The following is a 15,071-nucleotide window of genomic DNA, read 5'->3' as shown; positions in this document are numbered from 1 at the left end:
CCACAGCGTCATCCTTACTTGTGGGATATTCTCTTCCCCAACAGGAAATGGCAAAGAGCCCAGCAAAGCTGGTCACATGATCCCTCCTAGGCTCCGCCTTCCCCAGTCATTCTCTTTGCCGTTGCACAGGCAACATCTCCACGGAGATGGCTCAGAGTTTTTTGGTGTTTAAATGTAGTTTTTATTCTTCAATCAAGAGTTTGTTATTTTAAAATAGTGCTGGTATGTACTATTTACTCTGAAACAGAAAAGAGATGAAGATTTCTGTTTGTAAGAGGAAAATGATTTTAGCAACCGTTACTAAAATCGATGGCTGTTTCCACACAGGACTGTTGAGAGGAATTAACTTCAGTTGGGGGAAACAGTGAGCAGACTTTGGCTGCTTGAGGTATGACACATTTCTAACAAGACTTGGTAATGCTGGAAGCTGTCATTTTCCCTATGGGATCCGGTAAGCCATTTTCTTAATTTTCAATATAAGAATAAAAGGGCTTCACAAGGGCTTTAAAGACTGGTAGACATTTTTCTGGGCCAAAACTTTTACTATATAAGCATATTTAATGGTTTATAACTTTGGAGAGTTATTTTAATCTTGGCAATTTTGTTAAAAAAACGGACAGGCACTGTATTGGACACCTTTTTCACTGGGGGCCTTTTCTAGTCATAGGCAGAGCCTCATTTTCGCGCCACTAATGCGCAGTTGTTTTTGAGAAGCAAGGCATGCAGATGCATGTGTGAGCTCAGATCCACTGAAAAAGCTTATTGAAGGCGTCATTTGGTATCGTATTCCCCTCTGGGCTTGGTTGGGTCTCAGCAAAGCAGATACCAGGGACTGTATAGGGGTTAAATGTAAAAACGGCTCCGGTTCCGTTATTTTAAGAGTTAAAGCTTTCAAATTTGGTGTGCAATACTTTTAAGACTTTATGACACTGTGGTGAAATTTTGGTGAATTTTGAACATTTCCTTCATACTTTTGCGTATATTCAGTAAAAAAGTGTGTTCAGTTTAAAATTTAAAGAGACAGTAACGGTTTTATTTTAAAACGTTTTTTGTGCTTTATCAAGTTTATGCCTATTAACATGTCTGAACTATCAAATAGACGATGTTCTGTATGTTCGGAAGCCAAGGTTCCTATCCATTTAAATATATGTGATGAATGTGACAAACAAAGTAGGGACAATGATGCCACTGATAATAATGTTGCCCAAAATGATTCCTTAAGTGAGGGGAGTAAGCATGGTACTGCATCATCCCCTTCTATGTCTACACCAGTCTTGCCCACTCAGGAGGCCCCTAGTGCATCTAGTGCGCCAATCCTCCTTACTATGCAACAATTAACGGCTGTAATGGATAATTCTATTAAAAACATTTTAGCCAAAATGCCCACTTATCAGCGAAAGCGCGACTGCTCTGTTTTAGATACTGAAGAGCATGAGGACGCTGATGATAATGGTTCTGACATGCCCTTACACCAGTCTGAAGGGGCTAGGGAGGTTTTGTCTGAGGGAGAAATTTCAGATTCAGGAAAAATTTCTCAACAAGCTGAACCTGACGTTATTACATTTAAATTTAAATTGGAACATCTCCGCGCTCTGCTTAAGGAGGTGTTATCTACTCTGGATGATTGTGACAATTTGGTCATTCCAGAGAAATTATGTAAGATGGACAGGTTCTTAGAGGTCCCGGTGCCCCCCAAAGCTTTTCCTATACCCAAGCGGGTGGCGGACATTGTAAATAAAGAATGGGAAAGGCCCGGCATACCTTTTGTCCCTCCCCCTATATTTAAGAAATTATTTCCTATGGTCGACCCCAGGAAGGACTTATGGCAGACAGTCCCCAAGGTCGAGGGGGCGGTTTCTACTCTAAACAAACGCACCACTATCCCTATAGAAGATAGCTGTGCTTTCAAAGATCCTATGGATAAAAAATTAGAGGGTTTGCTTAAAAAGATGTTTGTTCAGCAAGGTTACCTTCTACAACCAATTTCATGCATTGTTCCTGTCACTACAGCAGCGTGTTTCTGGTTCGAGGAACTAGAAAAGTCGCTCAATCAAGCATCTTCTTATGAGGAGGTTATGGACAGAGTTCAAGCACTTAAGTTGGCTAACTCTTTTACCTTAGACGCCACTTTGCAGTTAGCTAGATTAGCGGCGAAAAATTCAGGTTTTGCTATTATGGCGCGCAGAGCGCTTTGGCTGAAGTCTTGGTCAGTGGATGTGTCCTCCAAGAACAGATTGCTTAACATCCCTTTCAAGGGGAAAACGCTGTTTGGCCCTGACTTGAAAGAGATTATTTCAGACATCACTGGGGGAAAGGGACACGCCCTTCCTCAGGATAGGTCTTTTAAGGCTAAAAATAAAACAAATTTTCGTCCCTTTCGCAGAAACGGACCAGCCTCAAATTCTACATCCTCTAAGCAAGAGGGTAATTCTTCTCAAACCAAGCCAGCCTGGAGACCGATGCAAGGCTGGAACAAGGGTAAGCAGGCCAAGAAGCCCGCTACCGCTACTAAGACAGCATGAGACGCTGGCCCCCGATCCGGGACCGGATCTGGTGGGGGGCAGACTCTCTCTCTTCGCTCAGGCTTGGGCAAGAGATGTTCAGGATCCTTGGGCGCTAGAAATAGTTTCTCAAGGTTATCTCCTGGAATTCAAGGAACTACCTCCAAGGGGAAGGTTCCACAGGTCTCAATTGTCTTCAGACCAAATAAAAAGACAGGCATTCTTACATTGTGTAGAAGACCTGTTAAAAATGGGAGTGATTCATCCTGTTCCATTAGGAGATCAAGGGATGGGGTTTTACTCCAATCTGTTCATAGTTCCCAAAAAAGAGGGAACATTCAGGCCAATTCTGGATCTCAAGATCCTAAACAAATTTCTCAAGGTCCCATCGTTCAAGATGGAAACCATTCGGACAATTCTTCCTACCATCCAGGAAGGTCAATTCATGACTACGGTGGATTTAAAGGATGCGTATCTACATATTCCTATCCACAAGGAACATCATCGGTTCCTAAGATTCGCCTTTCTGGACAAGCATTACCAAGAATTTTCACAAAGGTACTAGGGTCTCTTCTAGCGGTGCTAAGACCAAGGGGCATTGCAGTAGTACCCTACTTGGACGACATACTGATTCACGATAAACATTCTGGAACTGAGAGCGATATTCAATGCTCTCAAGGCTTGGCCTCAACTAGCAAAGGCCAAATTCATAAGGTTTCAATCAGACAACATGACGACTGTTGCATATATCAACCATCAGGGGGGAACAAGGAGTTCCCTAGCGATGGAAGAAGTGACCAAAGTAATTCAATGGGCGGAGCTTCACTCCTGCCACTTGTCTGCAATCCACATCCCAGGAGTGGAAAATTGGGAAGCGGATTTTCTGAGTCGTCAGACATTTCATCCGGGGGAGTGGGAACTCCATCCGGAAATCTTTGCCCAAATAACTCAATTATGGGGCATTCCAGACATGGATCTGATGGCGTCTCGTCAGAACTTCAAGGTTCCTTGCTACGGGTCCAGATCCAGGGATCCCAAGGCGACTCTAGTAGATGCACTAGTAGCGCCCTGGACCTTCAACCTAGCTTATGTGTTCCCACCAATTCCTCTCATTCCCAGGCTGGTAGCCAGGATCAATCAGGAGAGGGCTTCGGTGATCTTGATAGCTCCTGCGTAGCCACGCAGAACTTGGTATGCAGACCTGGTGAATATGTCATCGGCTCCACCATGGAAGCTACCTTTGAGACGGGACCTTCTTGTTCAAGGTCCGTTCGAACATCCGAATCTGGCATCACTCCAACTGACTGCTTGGAGATTGAACGCTTGATTTTATCAAAGCGTGGGTTCTCAGATTCTGTCATTGATACTCTTATTCAGGCTAGAAAGCCTGTAACTAGAAAAATTTACCATAAAGTATGGAAAAAATATATCTGTTGGTGCGAATCGAAAGGATTCCCATGGAACAGGGTAAAAATTCCTAAGATTCTATCCTTTCTACAAGAGGGTTTGGAGAAAGGATTATCTGCAAGTTCTTTGAAGGGACAGATTTCTGCTTTATCTGTTTTACTTCACAAGAAGCTGGCGGCTGTGCCAGATGTTCAGGCTTTTGTTCAGGCTCTGGTTAGAATCAAGCCTGTTTACAAACCTTTGACTCCTCCTTGGAGTCTCAATTTAGTTCTTTCAGTTCTTCAAGGGGTTCCGTTTGAACCCTTACATTCCGTAGATATTAAGTTATTATCTTGGAAAGTTTTGTTTTTGGTTGCAATTTCTTCTGCTAGAAGAGTTTCAGAGTTATCTGCTCTGCAGTGTTCTCCTCCTTATCTGGTGTTCCATGCAGATAAGGTGGTTTTGCGTACTAAACCTGGTTTTCTTCCGAAAGTTGTTTCTAACAAAAATATTAACCAGGAGATAGTTGTGCCTTCTTTGTGTCCGAATCCAGTTTCAAAGAAGGAACGTTTGTTGCACAATTTGGATGTAGTTCGTGCTCTAAAGTTCTATTTAGAGGCTACAAAGGATTTCAGACAAACATCTTCCTTGTTTGTTGTTTATTCTGGTAAAAGGAGAGGTCAAAAAGCAACTTCTACCTCTCTCTCTTTTTGGCTTAAAAGCATCATCAGATTGGCTTATGAGACTGCCGGACGGCAGCCTCCTGAAAGAATCACAGCTCATTCCACTAGGGCTGTGGCTTCCACATGGGCCTTCAAGAACGAGGCTTCTGTTGATCAGATATGTAAGGCAGCGACTTGGTCTTCACTGCACACTTTTACCAAATTTTACAAATTTGATACTTTTGCTTCTTCTGAGGCTATTTTTGGGAGAAAGGTTTTGCAAGCCGTGGTGCCTTCCATCTAGGTGACCTGATTTGCTCCCTCCCATCATCCGTGTCCTAAAGCTTTGGTATTGGTTCCCACAAGTAAGGATGACGCCGTGGACCGGACACACCTATGTTGGAGAAAACAGAATTTATGTTTACCTGATAAATTACTTTCTCCAACGGTGTGTCCGGTCCATGGCCCGCCCTGGTTTTTTAATCAGGTCTGATGATTTATTTTCTCTAACTACAGTCACCACGGTATCATATGATTTCTCCTATGCAAATATTCCTCCTTTACGTCGGTCGAATGACTGGGGAAGGCGGAGCCTAGGAGGGATCATGTGACCAGCTTTGCTGGGCTCTTTGCCATTTCCTGTTGGGGAAGAGAATATCCCACAAGTAAGGATGACGCCGTGGACCGGACACACCGTTGGAGAAAGTAATTTATCAGGTAAACATAAATTCTGTTTTTTCTGATGTAAAGAGTCCACAGCTCCCCACCCGTAATTTTATGTGGGGCGTCCTTATATTCTTCTGGCACCTTTCACCCTGATATTTCTTCTACTGTTCCTTGGCAGAATTACTGGGGGAGGAGGGGAGTGGGAGGAGTATTTAAGCCTTTAGCTGGGTTGTCTTTGCCTCCTTCTGGTGGTCAGGTTCTTATTTCCCAAAAGTAATGAATGCAGCTGTGAACTCTTTCCATCAGAACAAAAGAAAATTATCAGGTAAGCATAATTTGTTATTTAGATGTTCTAACGGGGTTCTTTGGGATAGTCTGGATTTCTGTCTCTGAGCTTTCCTGTCCTCCATTCTCTCTTCTCTTCTAATGACTACCCTATCTAAATTTATGTATTTCTCACAAACTTAATTCTCTATAATTATATTTGAGAAGTGTTTTAATTGGTTGATATTGTTTATGGGTCTAAACAGTTTGCTTGTAAAACATATGACCTGACTACAAAACATTCCTTTGTTTGACTGGTATTGGACTGGTGTTCATTGTATTAGGGCTTTGGGAACAAGGTCATGAAAAGGATTACATGTTGACATGTAAACAAGATTTCTTTCATGTAATTGGCAAGAGTCCATGAGCTAGTGACGTAAGGGATATACAATCTTACCAGGAGGGGCAAAGTTTCCCAAACCTCAAAATGCCTATAAATACACCCCTCACCACACCCACAATTCAGTTTTACAAACTTTGCCTCCTTTGGAGGTGTTGAAGTAAGTTTGTGCTAAGATTTCTACGTTGATATGCGCTTTTCAGCATTTTGAAGCCTGATTCCACTCAGAGTACAGCGAATGTCAGAGGGACGTGAAGAGAGTATCACCTATTGAATGCAATGATTTTCCTAACGGGGGTCTATTTCATAGGTTCTCTGTTATCGGTCGTAGAGATTCATCTCCTACCTCCCTTTTCAGATCGACAATATACTCTCAATTTACCATTACCTCTACTGATAACTGTTTCAGTACTGGTTTGGCTATCTGCTATATGTGGATGGGTGTCTTTCAGTAAGTATGTTTTTTATTACTTAATATACCTCAGCTATGGTTTGGCACTTTATGCATTTATATAAAGTTCTAAATATATGTATTGTACTTATATTTACCATGAGTCAGGTTCATGTATTTCCTTTTGCAGACTGTCAGTTTCATATTTGGGGAAGATTAACATATTAAGAAATATTTTTTTCTTACCTGGGTTTTATTCTTTTTTTCAAATTGACTACATTTTTCTTGCAAATTGCGGGCAGGATTAGGCCCGCGGGTGCGCCAAATGCTAGACTTTATTGTGTCATTCTTGGCGCGAGAATTTTTTGGCGCGAAGGTACGTCTGTTGACGCAAGTTCGTCATTTCCGGCGTCGTAGTTGACGCTGAGTTCCTTTTCTTTTATTTTAATACCCCATTGCTATTTGCCTCTTGCCTTTTTCTGTGTCAGAGGGCTATGCTATTGCATTTTTTTTTCACATTCCTGAAACTGTCATATAAAGAAATTGACAATTTTGCTTTATATGTTGTTTTTTATTTTGCATTTTGCAAGAGGTCTTAATTTGATCCTGCCTCAGAAGTATCTGTTGGAACTTTGCTGCCTGATGTCGGTTCTACTAAAGCTAAGTGCATTATATTTCCGAATGTCATTTGTATTGGTTATCATGATAAACTTTTACATGCAGATATTGTGTCCATCAGTAAATAGTACATTGCCTGTTGTTCCTTCAACTTTTAATGTACATGTTATAACTATGAAATGTAAAGAATTGTTACTGATTCTGTTCAAAAGGCTTTGTCTGCTATTCTGCCTTCTAATTATTATAAGGTCTTTTAAAACTTCTCATAAGGTTGATGACATTTCAAATGACCGACAACATAATGAATTATCCTCCTCTGATGAGGATCTATCTGATTCAGAAGATCCTTTCTCAGATATTGACACTAACAAACCTACTTATTTATTTTAAATGAAGTATTTTACGTTCTTTATTAGAAGTGTTAATTATTTTTGGATATTGTGGAAACTAGTCCTCTTGATATTAGAACTAGTAAATTCTGTTTTTAAACCGCCTGTGGTTACTCCAGAGGTTTTTTTCCTATTCCTGATGCGATTTCTGATATGATTTATAAGGAATGGAATAAGCCGGGTACTTCTTTTCCTTCTTCAAGGTTTTAAAATTGTATCCTTTACCAGCAATTAATATAGAGTTTGGGAAAAGATCCTCAAGTTGATGGGGCTATTTCTACTCTTGCTGAAAGTACCTCTATTCCTATGGAAGGTAGTACTTAAGTTCCTTTAGTTAGGAAACTTGAATTTTTTCTAAGGAAAGCTTATTTATATTCAGGTCATCTCAGGCCTGCAATTTCTTTGGCTGATGTTGCAACTGCATCAACATTTTTGTTGAATTAGCGCAACAAGAATTGGATTCTGATTTATCTAGCATTGTTCGCTTACTGCAACATACTAATCAGTTCTGATGCCATTTTTTTGATATCATCAAGATTGATGTTAGATCTATGTCTTTAGCTATTTTTAGCTAGAAGAGTTTTGTGGCTTTATTCTTGGAATGCTGATATGACTTTTTAAGTCTAGATTGCTATCTCTTTCTTTCCAAGGTAATAAGAGACCTGAAGGGTAAATATAAAGCTCTTAATTGTTTTCGTTCTTTTTGTCTATTAAGGAACAAAAACCTATTCCTTCCCTATGGAATCTGTTTCCAATTGGAAACCTTCATTTAATGGAATAATTCCAAGCCATTTAAGAAACCAAAAGCCTGCCCCTAAGTCCGCATGAAGGTGCGACTCTCATTCCAGCTCAGCTGGTAGAGGGCAGATTAAGGTTTTTTCAAGGATGTTTGGATAAATTCTGTCCAAAATCTATGGTCTCAGAGTATTGTCTCTCAAGGGTATCGAATATGATTCTGAGTAAGTTCTCCTGTGAGAAGATTTTTTCTCTCTCACTTATCCCAGCAAGTCCAGTTAAGCTCAGGCTTTCCTGAAGTGTGTTTCAGTCTTGAAGTTTCAGGAGTAGTCATGTCAGTTCCTTTTCAGGAACAGGGTTTGGGACAAATGAATAGATTTGAATAACTCCAAAGAAGGAAATTGAATTCAGACCAATTTTTGGATCTGAAAATTTTGAATCATTATGTAAGAGTACCATCTTTCAAATGGTGACTTTCAGGACTATTCTGCCTTTTGTTCAGCAGAACATTTTATGTCCTCAATGGACTTGCAGGATGTATACCTTCATATTCCGATTCATTCAGATATTTTTCAGTTCCTGAGATTCTCTTTTCTAGACAAGCATTACCAATTCATTGCTCTTCCATTTGGATTAGCAACCGCTCAAATAATCTTTTTAAAGGTTCTAGGTGCCCTGCTTTATGGAAACCAGAGAGCAGGGTATTGCGATGTTTCCTTATTTGGATGATATCTTGGTACTAGCTCAGTCTTTACGTTCTGCAGAATCTCACACGAATCAACTAGTGTTGTTTCTTCGGAAACATTGTTGGAGGATCAATTTACCAAAAGTTTCTTGATTCCTCAGACAAGGGTCACCTTTTTTAGGTTTCCAGATAGATTGTTTCCATGACTCTGTCTCTAACAGACAAGAGACGTTTGAAATTGGTTGCAGCCTGTCGGCACCTTCAGTCTCAGTCATTCCTTTCAGTGGTTATATGCATGGAAATTTTAATTCTCATGACTGCCGCATCGGACGCGATTCTCTTTGCTCGTTTTCACATGAGACCTCTCCCGCTTTGTTTGCTGAATCCATGGTGCAGGGATTATACAAAGATATCACAATTAATAGCCTTAAATCCCAATGTTTGACTCTCTCTGACGTGGTGGTTAAATCACCAGCGTTTGGTTCAAGGGGCTTCTTTTGTTTGGCTAACCTGGACTATGTTCACTTCAGATGCAAGTCTTTCAGGTTGGAGAGCTGTTTGGGTATCTCTGACAGCACAAGGGGTTTGGAAATCTCAAGAGGCGAGATTACCAATCAATTTTTTAGAACTCTGTGCAATTCTCAGAGCTCTTCAATTTTGACCTCTGTTGAAGAGAGAACCGTTCATTTATTTTCAGACAGACAATATCACAAACAGTGGCGTTTGTCAATCACCAGCGTAGGACTTACAGTCCACAAGCTATGAAGAAGTATCTCGGATACTTGCTTGGGCGGAATCCAGCTCCTGTCTAATTTCTGCAGTGCATTTTTCAGGTATAGACATTGGGAGGCGGATTATTTCAACCGTCAGACTTTACATCCAGGGGGGTGTTCCTTCCATCCAGATGTGTTTTCTCATCTAAACATGAGACTTCCCAGATGCCTTTCCAGGGATTTTCAGACGGAAGCAGTGGGTGCTCTGACACTTCTTTGGTGTTTTCAACCTGCTTATATTTTCCCGCCTCTAGTTCTTCTTCCAAGAATGATATCCAAAATCATTATGGAACAATTGTTTGTGTTGCTGGTGACTTCAGCATGTCCTCACAGGTTTGGGTATGCAGGTCTTGTTCGGTTGTCCACAGTTGCCAACTTTGGCCACTTCCGTTTAAGGCCAGACCTACTGTTTCAAGGTCCGTTTTTCCATCAGGTTCTCAAATCATTAAATTTGAAGGTATGGAAATTGATCGCTTAATGCTAAGTCATAGAGGTTTCTCTGACTCAGTAATTAATACTATGTTACAAGCTCGTAAATCTGTCTCTAGAAAGATTTATTATCGAGTTTTGAAGACTTACATTTCTTGGTGTTCTTCTTATGAACTTTCTTGGCATTCTTTTAGAATTGTAAGAATTTTACAGTTTCTTCAAGATGGTTTGGATAAGGGTTTGTCTGTAAGTTCCTTGAAGGGACAAATCTTTTTTCTTTCTGTTTTATTTCACAGAAATATTGCTAAGCTTCCTGATATTCACTGTTTTTTACAGGCTTTAGTTCATATTAAACCTGTCATTAAATCAATCTCTCCTCCTTTGAGTCTTAATTTGGTTTTTGAGGCCTTTGCAGGTTCCTCCATTTTGAACCTATGCATTCTTTGGACATTTAACTACTTTCTTGGAAAGTGTTGTTCCTTTTGGCCATCTCTTCTGCTAGAAGAGTTTCTGAGCTATCTGCTCTTTCTTGTGAATCTCCTTTTCTGATTTTTCATCAGGATATGGCGGTTTTGCGGACTTCATTTACATTTTTTTCCTGAATTTGTGTATTCTAACAACATTAGTAGAGAAATTGTTGTCCCTTTCTTGTGTCTTAATCCTAAGAATTCTTTGGAAGATCCTTACATTCATTGGATGTGGTGAGAGCTTTGAAATATTATTTTGAAGCTACTAAAGATTTCAGGAAGACTTCTAGTCTATTTGTTATATTTTCTGGTCCTAGGAAGGTCAGAAGGCTTCTGCTATTTCCTTGGCTTCTTGGTTAAAGCTTTTGATTCTTCAAGCTTATTGGAGTCGGATCAGGTCCCGCCTCAGAGAATTACAGCTCATTCTACTAGATCAGTCTCCACTTCGTGGGCTTTTAAGAATGAAGCTTCAGTTGATCAAATTTGCAAGCGGCAACTTGGTCTTCTTTACATTAATTTACTAAATTCTACCGTTTTGTTGTATTTGCTTCTTCAGAAGCTGTTTTTGGTAATAAAGTTCTTCAGGCAGCTGTTTCAGTTTGATTCATCTGCTGATGTTTTAAGTTTTTCTTGTCATTTGAAGAATAACTTATATTTTGGGTTGTGGATTATTTTTTCAGCTGAAAATGGCTGTTGTTTATTTTTATCCCTCCCTCTCTAGTGACTCTTGCGTGGAGTTCCACATCTTGGGTATTGATATCCCATACGTCACTAGCTCATGGACTCTTGCCAATTACATGAAAGAAAACATTATTTATGTAAGAATTTACAAGATAAATTAATTTCTTTCATATTGGCAAGACTCCATGAGGCCCACCCTTTTTATGGTGGTTATGATTTTTTTTGTATGAAGCACAATTATTTCCAAATTCCTTTGTTGATGCTTTTTACTTCTTTCTTTATCACCCCACTACTTGGCTATTCGTTAAACTGAATTGTGGGTGTGGTGAGGGTATATTTATAGGCATTTTGAAGTTTGGGAAACTTTGCCCCTCCTGTTAGGATTGTATGTCCCATACGTCACTAGCTCATGGACTCTTGCCAATATGAAAGAAATGAATTTATCAGGTAATTTCTTACTTAAATTGTTTTTTTTTGTGTTTTTGTTTTTTTAAATGTTGTGAACTTTCTGACCACATTAATGACGCTAATTATCTTCGCAAACCCTCATTTGGTTTTTAATTTCTACCTTTTTTTAAACCAACCATAAATTTACTCAAGATTTCTCCAGCGAGCATACAGAGTGGACATTTCATAATATTGTTACCTAAGATTACAATTATTCCACTCGGAATATATAATTTAAAGAATACCCTGAGGATGTTTGGTCATTTGTCCATCCTGAATAGTCTTATTAAAAGTTCAAGTTTTTACAAAACTGTGATTCATCAAGTCAACCACATTTGATTAGAGCAAAGCATTGCTTAATATATTAATTGCATTTCCAGGGTGGGTACTTTGGACAAATAAGGAACACTAAGAAGTCCTCACAGAGGTTAAAAGATGCCTTGCTGGACCATGACTTGGCTCTTCCATTGTGTCTGCTTATGGCCCAGCAAAGAAATGGTGTGATCTTTCATGAAGGTGGAGAGAAACATTTAAAACTTGTGGGAAAACTGTATGATCAAGTAAGTAAAAATGTTTTACTGTAGGAGGGTCTTAAAGGGACATTTTTTTTCTCTTGTTATTCAGTAACATACAAACATAATACACACACACATATTATTTTGAGGAGACATTGTAGCGTATCATGTCCGCTGCACATCGATAAATGCTTGTGCAATGCCGCCCCCTGCAGATTCGCAGTCAATCGGCCACTAGCAGGGGGTGTCAATCAGCCCGATCGTATAAGATTGTGCGGATTGAAGACCGTAGCCTCTGAGGCAGTGGACAAGTTATAGAGCAGCAGTCTTTAGACCGCTGCTTCATAACTGCTGTTTCCGGCGAGCCTGAAGGCTCGCACGGAAACAAGAGGAACAAGGGCCATTTGGCTCTTGTTAAATCTACCCCTAAGTCTTGAGTTGTCATGTTAATGTTTTGCTGCTGTAATCTATTAATGCCAATTAGTTAAAGATATGTAGCAGGGTTAAAGGGACACTGAACTTATTTTTTTATTTTGTGATTCAGGTAGAGCATGCAATTTTAAGCAACTTTCTAATTTACTCCTATTATCAATTATTTCTTCATTCTCTTGGTATTTTTTTTTGAAAAGCAAGAATTTAAGTTTAGATGCTTGCCTGTTTTTGGTGAACAACCTGGGTTTTTCTTGCTGATTGGTGGATAAATTCACCCACCAATAAACAAGTGCTGTCCAGGGTTCTAAACATAAAATTGGCTGTCTCCTTAGCTTAGATGCCTTCTTTTTCAAATAAAGTTAGCAAGAGAACAAAGAAAAATTGATAATAGGAGTAAATTAGAAAGTTGTCTAAAATTGCATGATCTATCTGAAGCACAAAAGGAAACATTTAGGTTCAGTGTCCCTTTAAGCAAGAGAGGTCTGCAGTGTGCGTTTCCAGCTCTGAAAATGAGAAAACCCACAATTTTCAGAACTAAATTACATGAAAAAGGGGGCAAAATAAGAAATGAATGTATACTGAAAATGTGTTTTACTTCATAAAACTAAGCATTTAAAGTGATGGTAAACTTAAGCTGTACGATCAACAATATAAGTAAACAAAAAAGTAAATGACGGGCACCTTCATTGATTAAAATCAATGTAGAAGCTAAAATATATAAATAATCACCGTTTAATTTTCTTATACGCTGTTTCTCTGCCCGCAACACAGTCTTTTTCAGTGTAAAGTGATGAATCACGCTGTAGCCAATCGTAAAGTGCCCCCTTTGCTGGATGCTAAATTGGGCGCGTTGTGATTAGCTACAGCATGAGAACACAGCAAATGAATGCAGGACCTCAGCAATGCTGATTGGCCGTTTATCTTTCTAACTTTCAGCTGTTTTTTTACTGTTATGCTGCATTACTTTCAAGTGATTCAGCATATGAGTTTTATGCCCCTTTACATTCAGGAGGTTGGAAATTTGTGAGCTGTTTTCTGGGCAAAATGCTGGTTAGTGTTCAACAGTGGCTTGGTGTCTCTTTTTGTGCTTTATATTTGGCAGATCTATCAGAAAGGGCTTGTTCTACAAAACTGGACAGTGCTCCAAACTGAAAATGTTTAAAGGTGGAAGTGTAATACTTTTGCAATTTTATAACAATTTCATAACAATTTTTTTTATTATAAATGTTACTTAAGCTATTCAAAGCATGCATTAATTGTTTAACTTAACATACATTGATTTCTCCAACATTGGTGTGTCCGGTCCACGGCGTCATCCTTACTTGTGGGAATATTCTCTTCCCCAACAGGAAATGGCAAAGAGCACAGCAAAAGCTGCCCATATAGCCCCTCCTCAGGCTCCGCCCCCAGTCATTCTCTTTGCCGCTCTGAACAAGTAGCATCTCCACGGAGATGGTGAAGAGTATGTGGTGTTTAGTTGTAGTTTTTATTCTTCTATCACGAGTTTGTTATTTTAAAATAGTGCCGGTTTGTACTATTTACTCTAAAACAGAAAAGGATGAAGAGTTCTGTTTAAAAGAGGAGTATGATTTTAGCAGCAGTAACTAAAATCAATTGCTGTTCCCACGCAGGACTGTTGAGCCCAGAGAACTTCAGTTGGGGGGAACAGTTTGCAGACTTTTCTGCTCAAGGTATGACTAGTCAATTTTCTAACAAGACTGAGTAATGCTAGAAGACTGTCATTTTCCCTCTTTGGGATCGGTAAGCCATTTTCTTAGACTCATAACAGAATGAAGGCTTATTAATGGGCTATATACTGGTTGACACTTTTGTGGGCTAAATCGATTGCTTTATTCGATATTTATATGCGGTTTGAAGTGTTTTTAAAACCTGAGAATAATTGGGTAACGTTTTTAGGCGCCAGGCAGTCGTTTAGACACCTTCCCAGTCAGGAAGGGCCTTTCACTCTAGAAGGCAGAGCCTCATTTTCGCGCCATAATTGCGCAGTTTCTTTTGGATGCAGTGCATACAGCTTCATGTGAGAGGGTCTGGTGGCCATTAAAAACGTTCCATTTCTGTGTCGAATAACCCCCAAGGACAGGTGAAGCCGCAGCAAACGCTGTGGCTGGGACTGTAGTGGGTTTAAAATTTCTAATTGATAAAACAGCTCCGGTTTCCTCATTTAAGGGGTTACAAACTTGCAATACATTAAGACACTAGGGTGCAAATTTGGTAAAGATCGGATATTTCCTTCATAGTTTTTCACATATCCAGAAATAAAGTGTGCTCTGTTTAACATTTAAAGAGACAGTAACGGTTTTGTTTAAAAACGGTTTTATTGCATTAATAGCCTGTATAAGCCTGTCTAACATGTCTGTACCTTCAGATAGATCATGTTCTGTATGTATGGAGGCCAAGGTGGCCCCCCCCTTCAAACGTATGTGATAATTGTGCCATGGCGTCCAGACAAAGTAAGGACAGTACTGTCACATTTAATAAGGTTGCCCAAGATGATTCCTCAAATGAAGGTAGTGGGGATAGTTCATCATCCTCTCCTTCTGTGTCAATACCAGTTATGCCCCCGCAGGCGATTCCTAGTACATCTAGCGCGCCAATGCTTGTTACTATGC

General features: G+C 39.7%; 1 protein-coding gene across 1 annotated transcript in view; it reads left to right on the top strand.

Annotated features, from left to right (window-relative positions):
- THOC2 (THO complex subunit 2) overlaps window positions 1–15,071 on the top strand; it is an 889,387-nt gene that overhangs the window by 465,436 nt on the left and 408,880 nt on the right. Inside the window, 1 exon segment of the mRNA XM_053699115.1 lies at window positions 11,875–12,054. Coding sequence (XP_053555090.1) covers window positions 11,875–12,054 — 180 coding nt within the window.

Source organism: Bombina bombina, chromosome 1 (genome assembly GCF_027579735.1).
Source record: "Bombina bombina isolate aBomBom1 chromosome 1, aBomBom1.pri, whole genome shotgun sequence".
Taxonomy (NCBI): domain Eukaryota; kingdom Metazoa; phylum Chordata; class Amphibia; order Anura; family Bombinatoridae; genus Bombina; species Bombina bombina.
The sequence above is the reverse complement of the archived record's forward strand: the minus strand, read 5'-3'. Positions and strand labels throughout refer to the sequence as shown.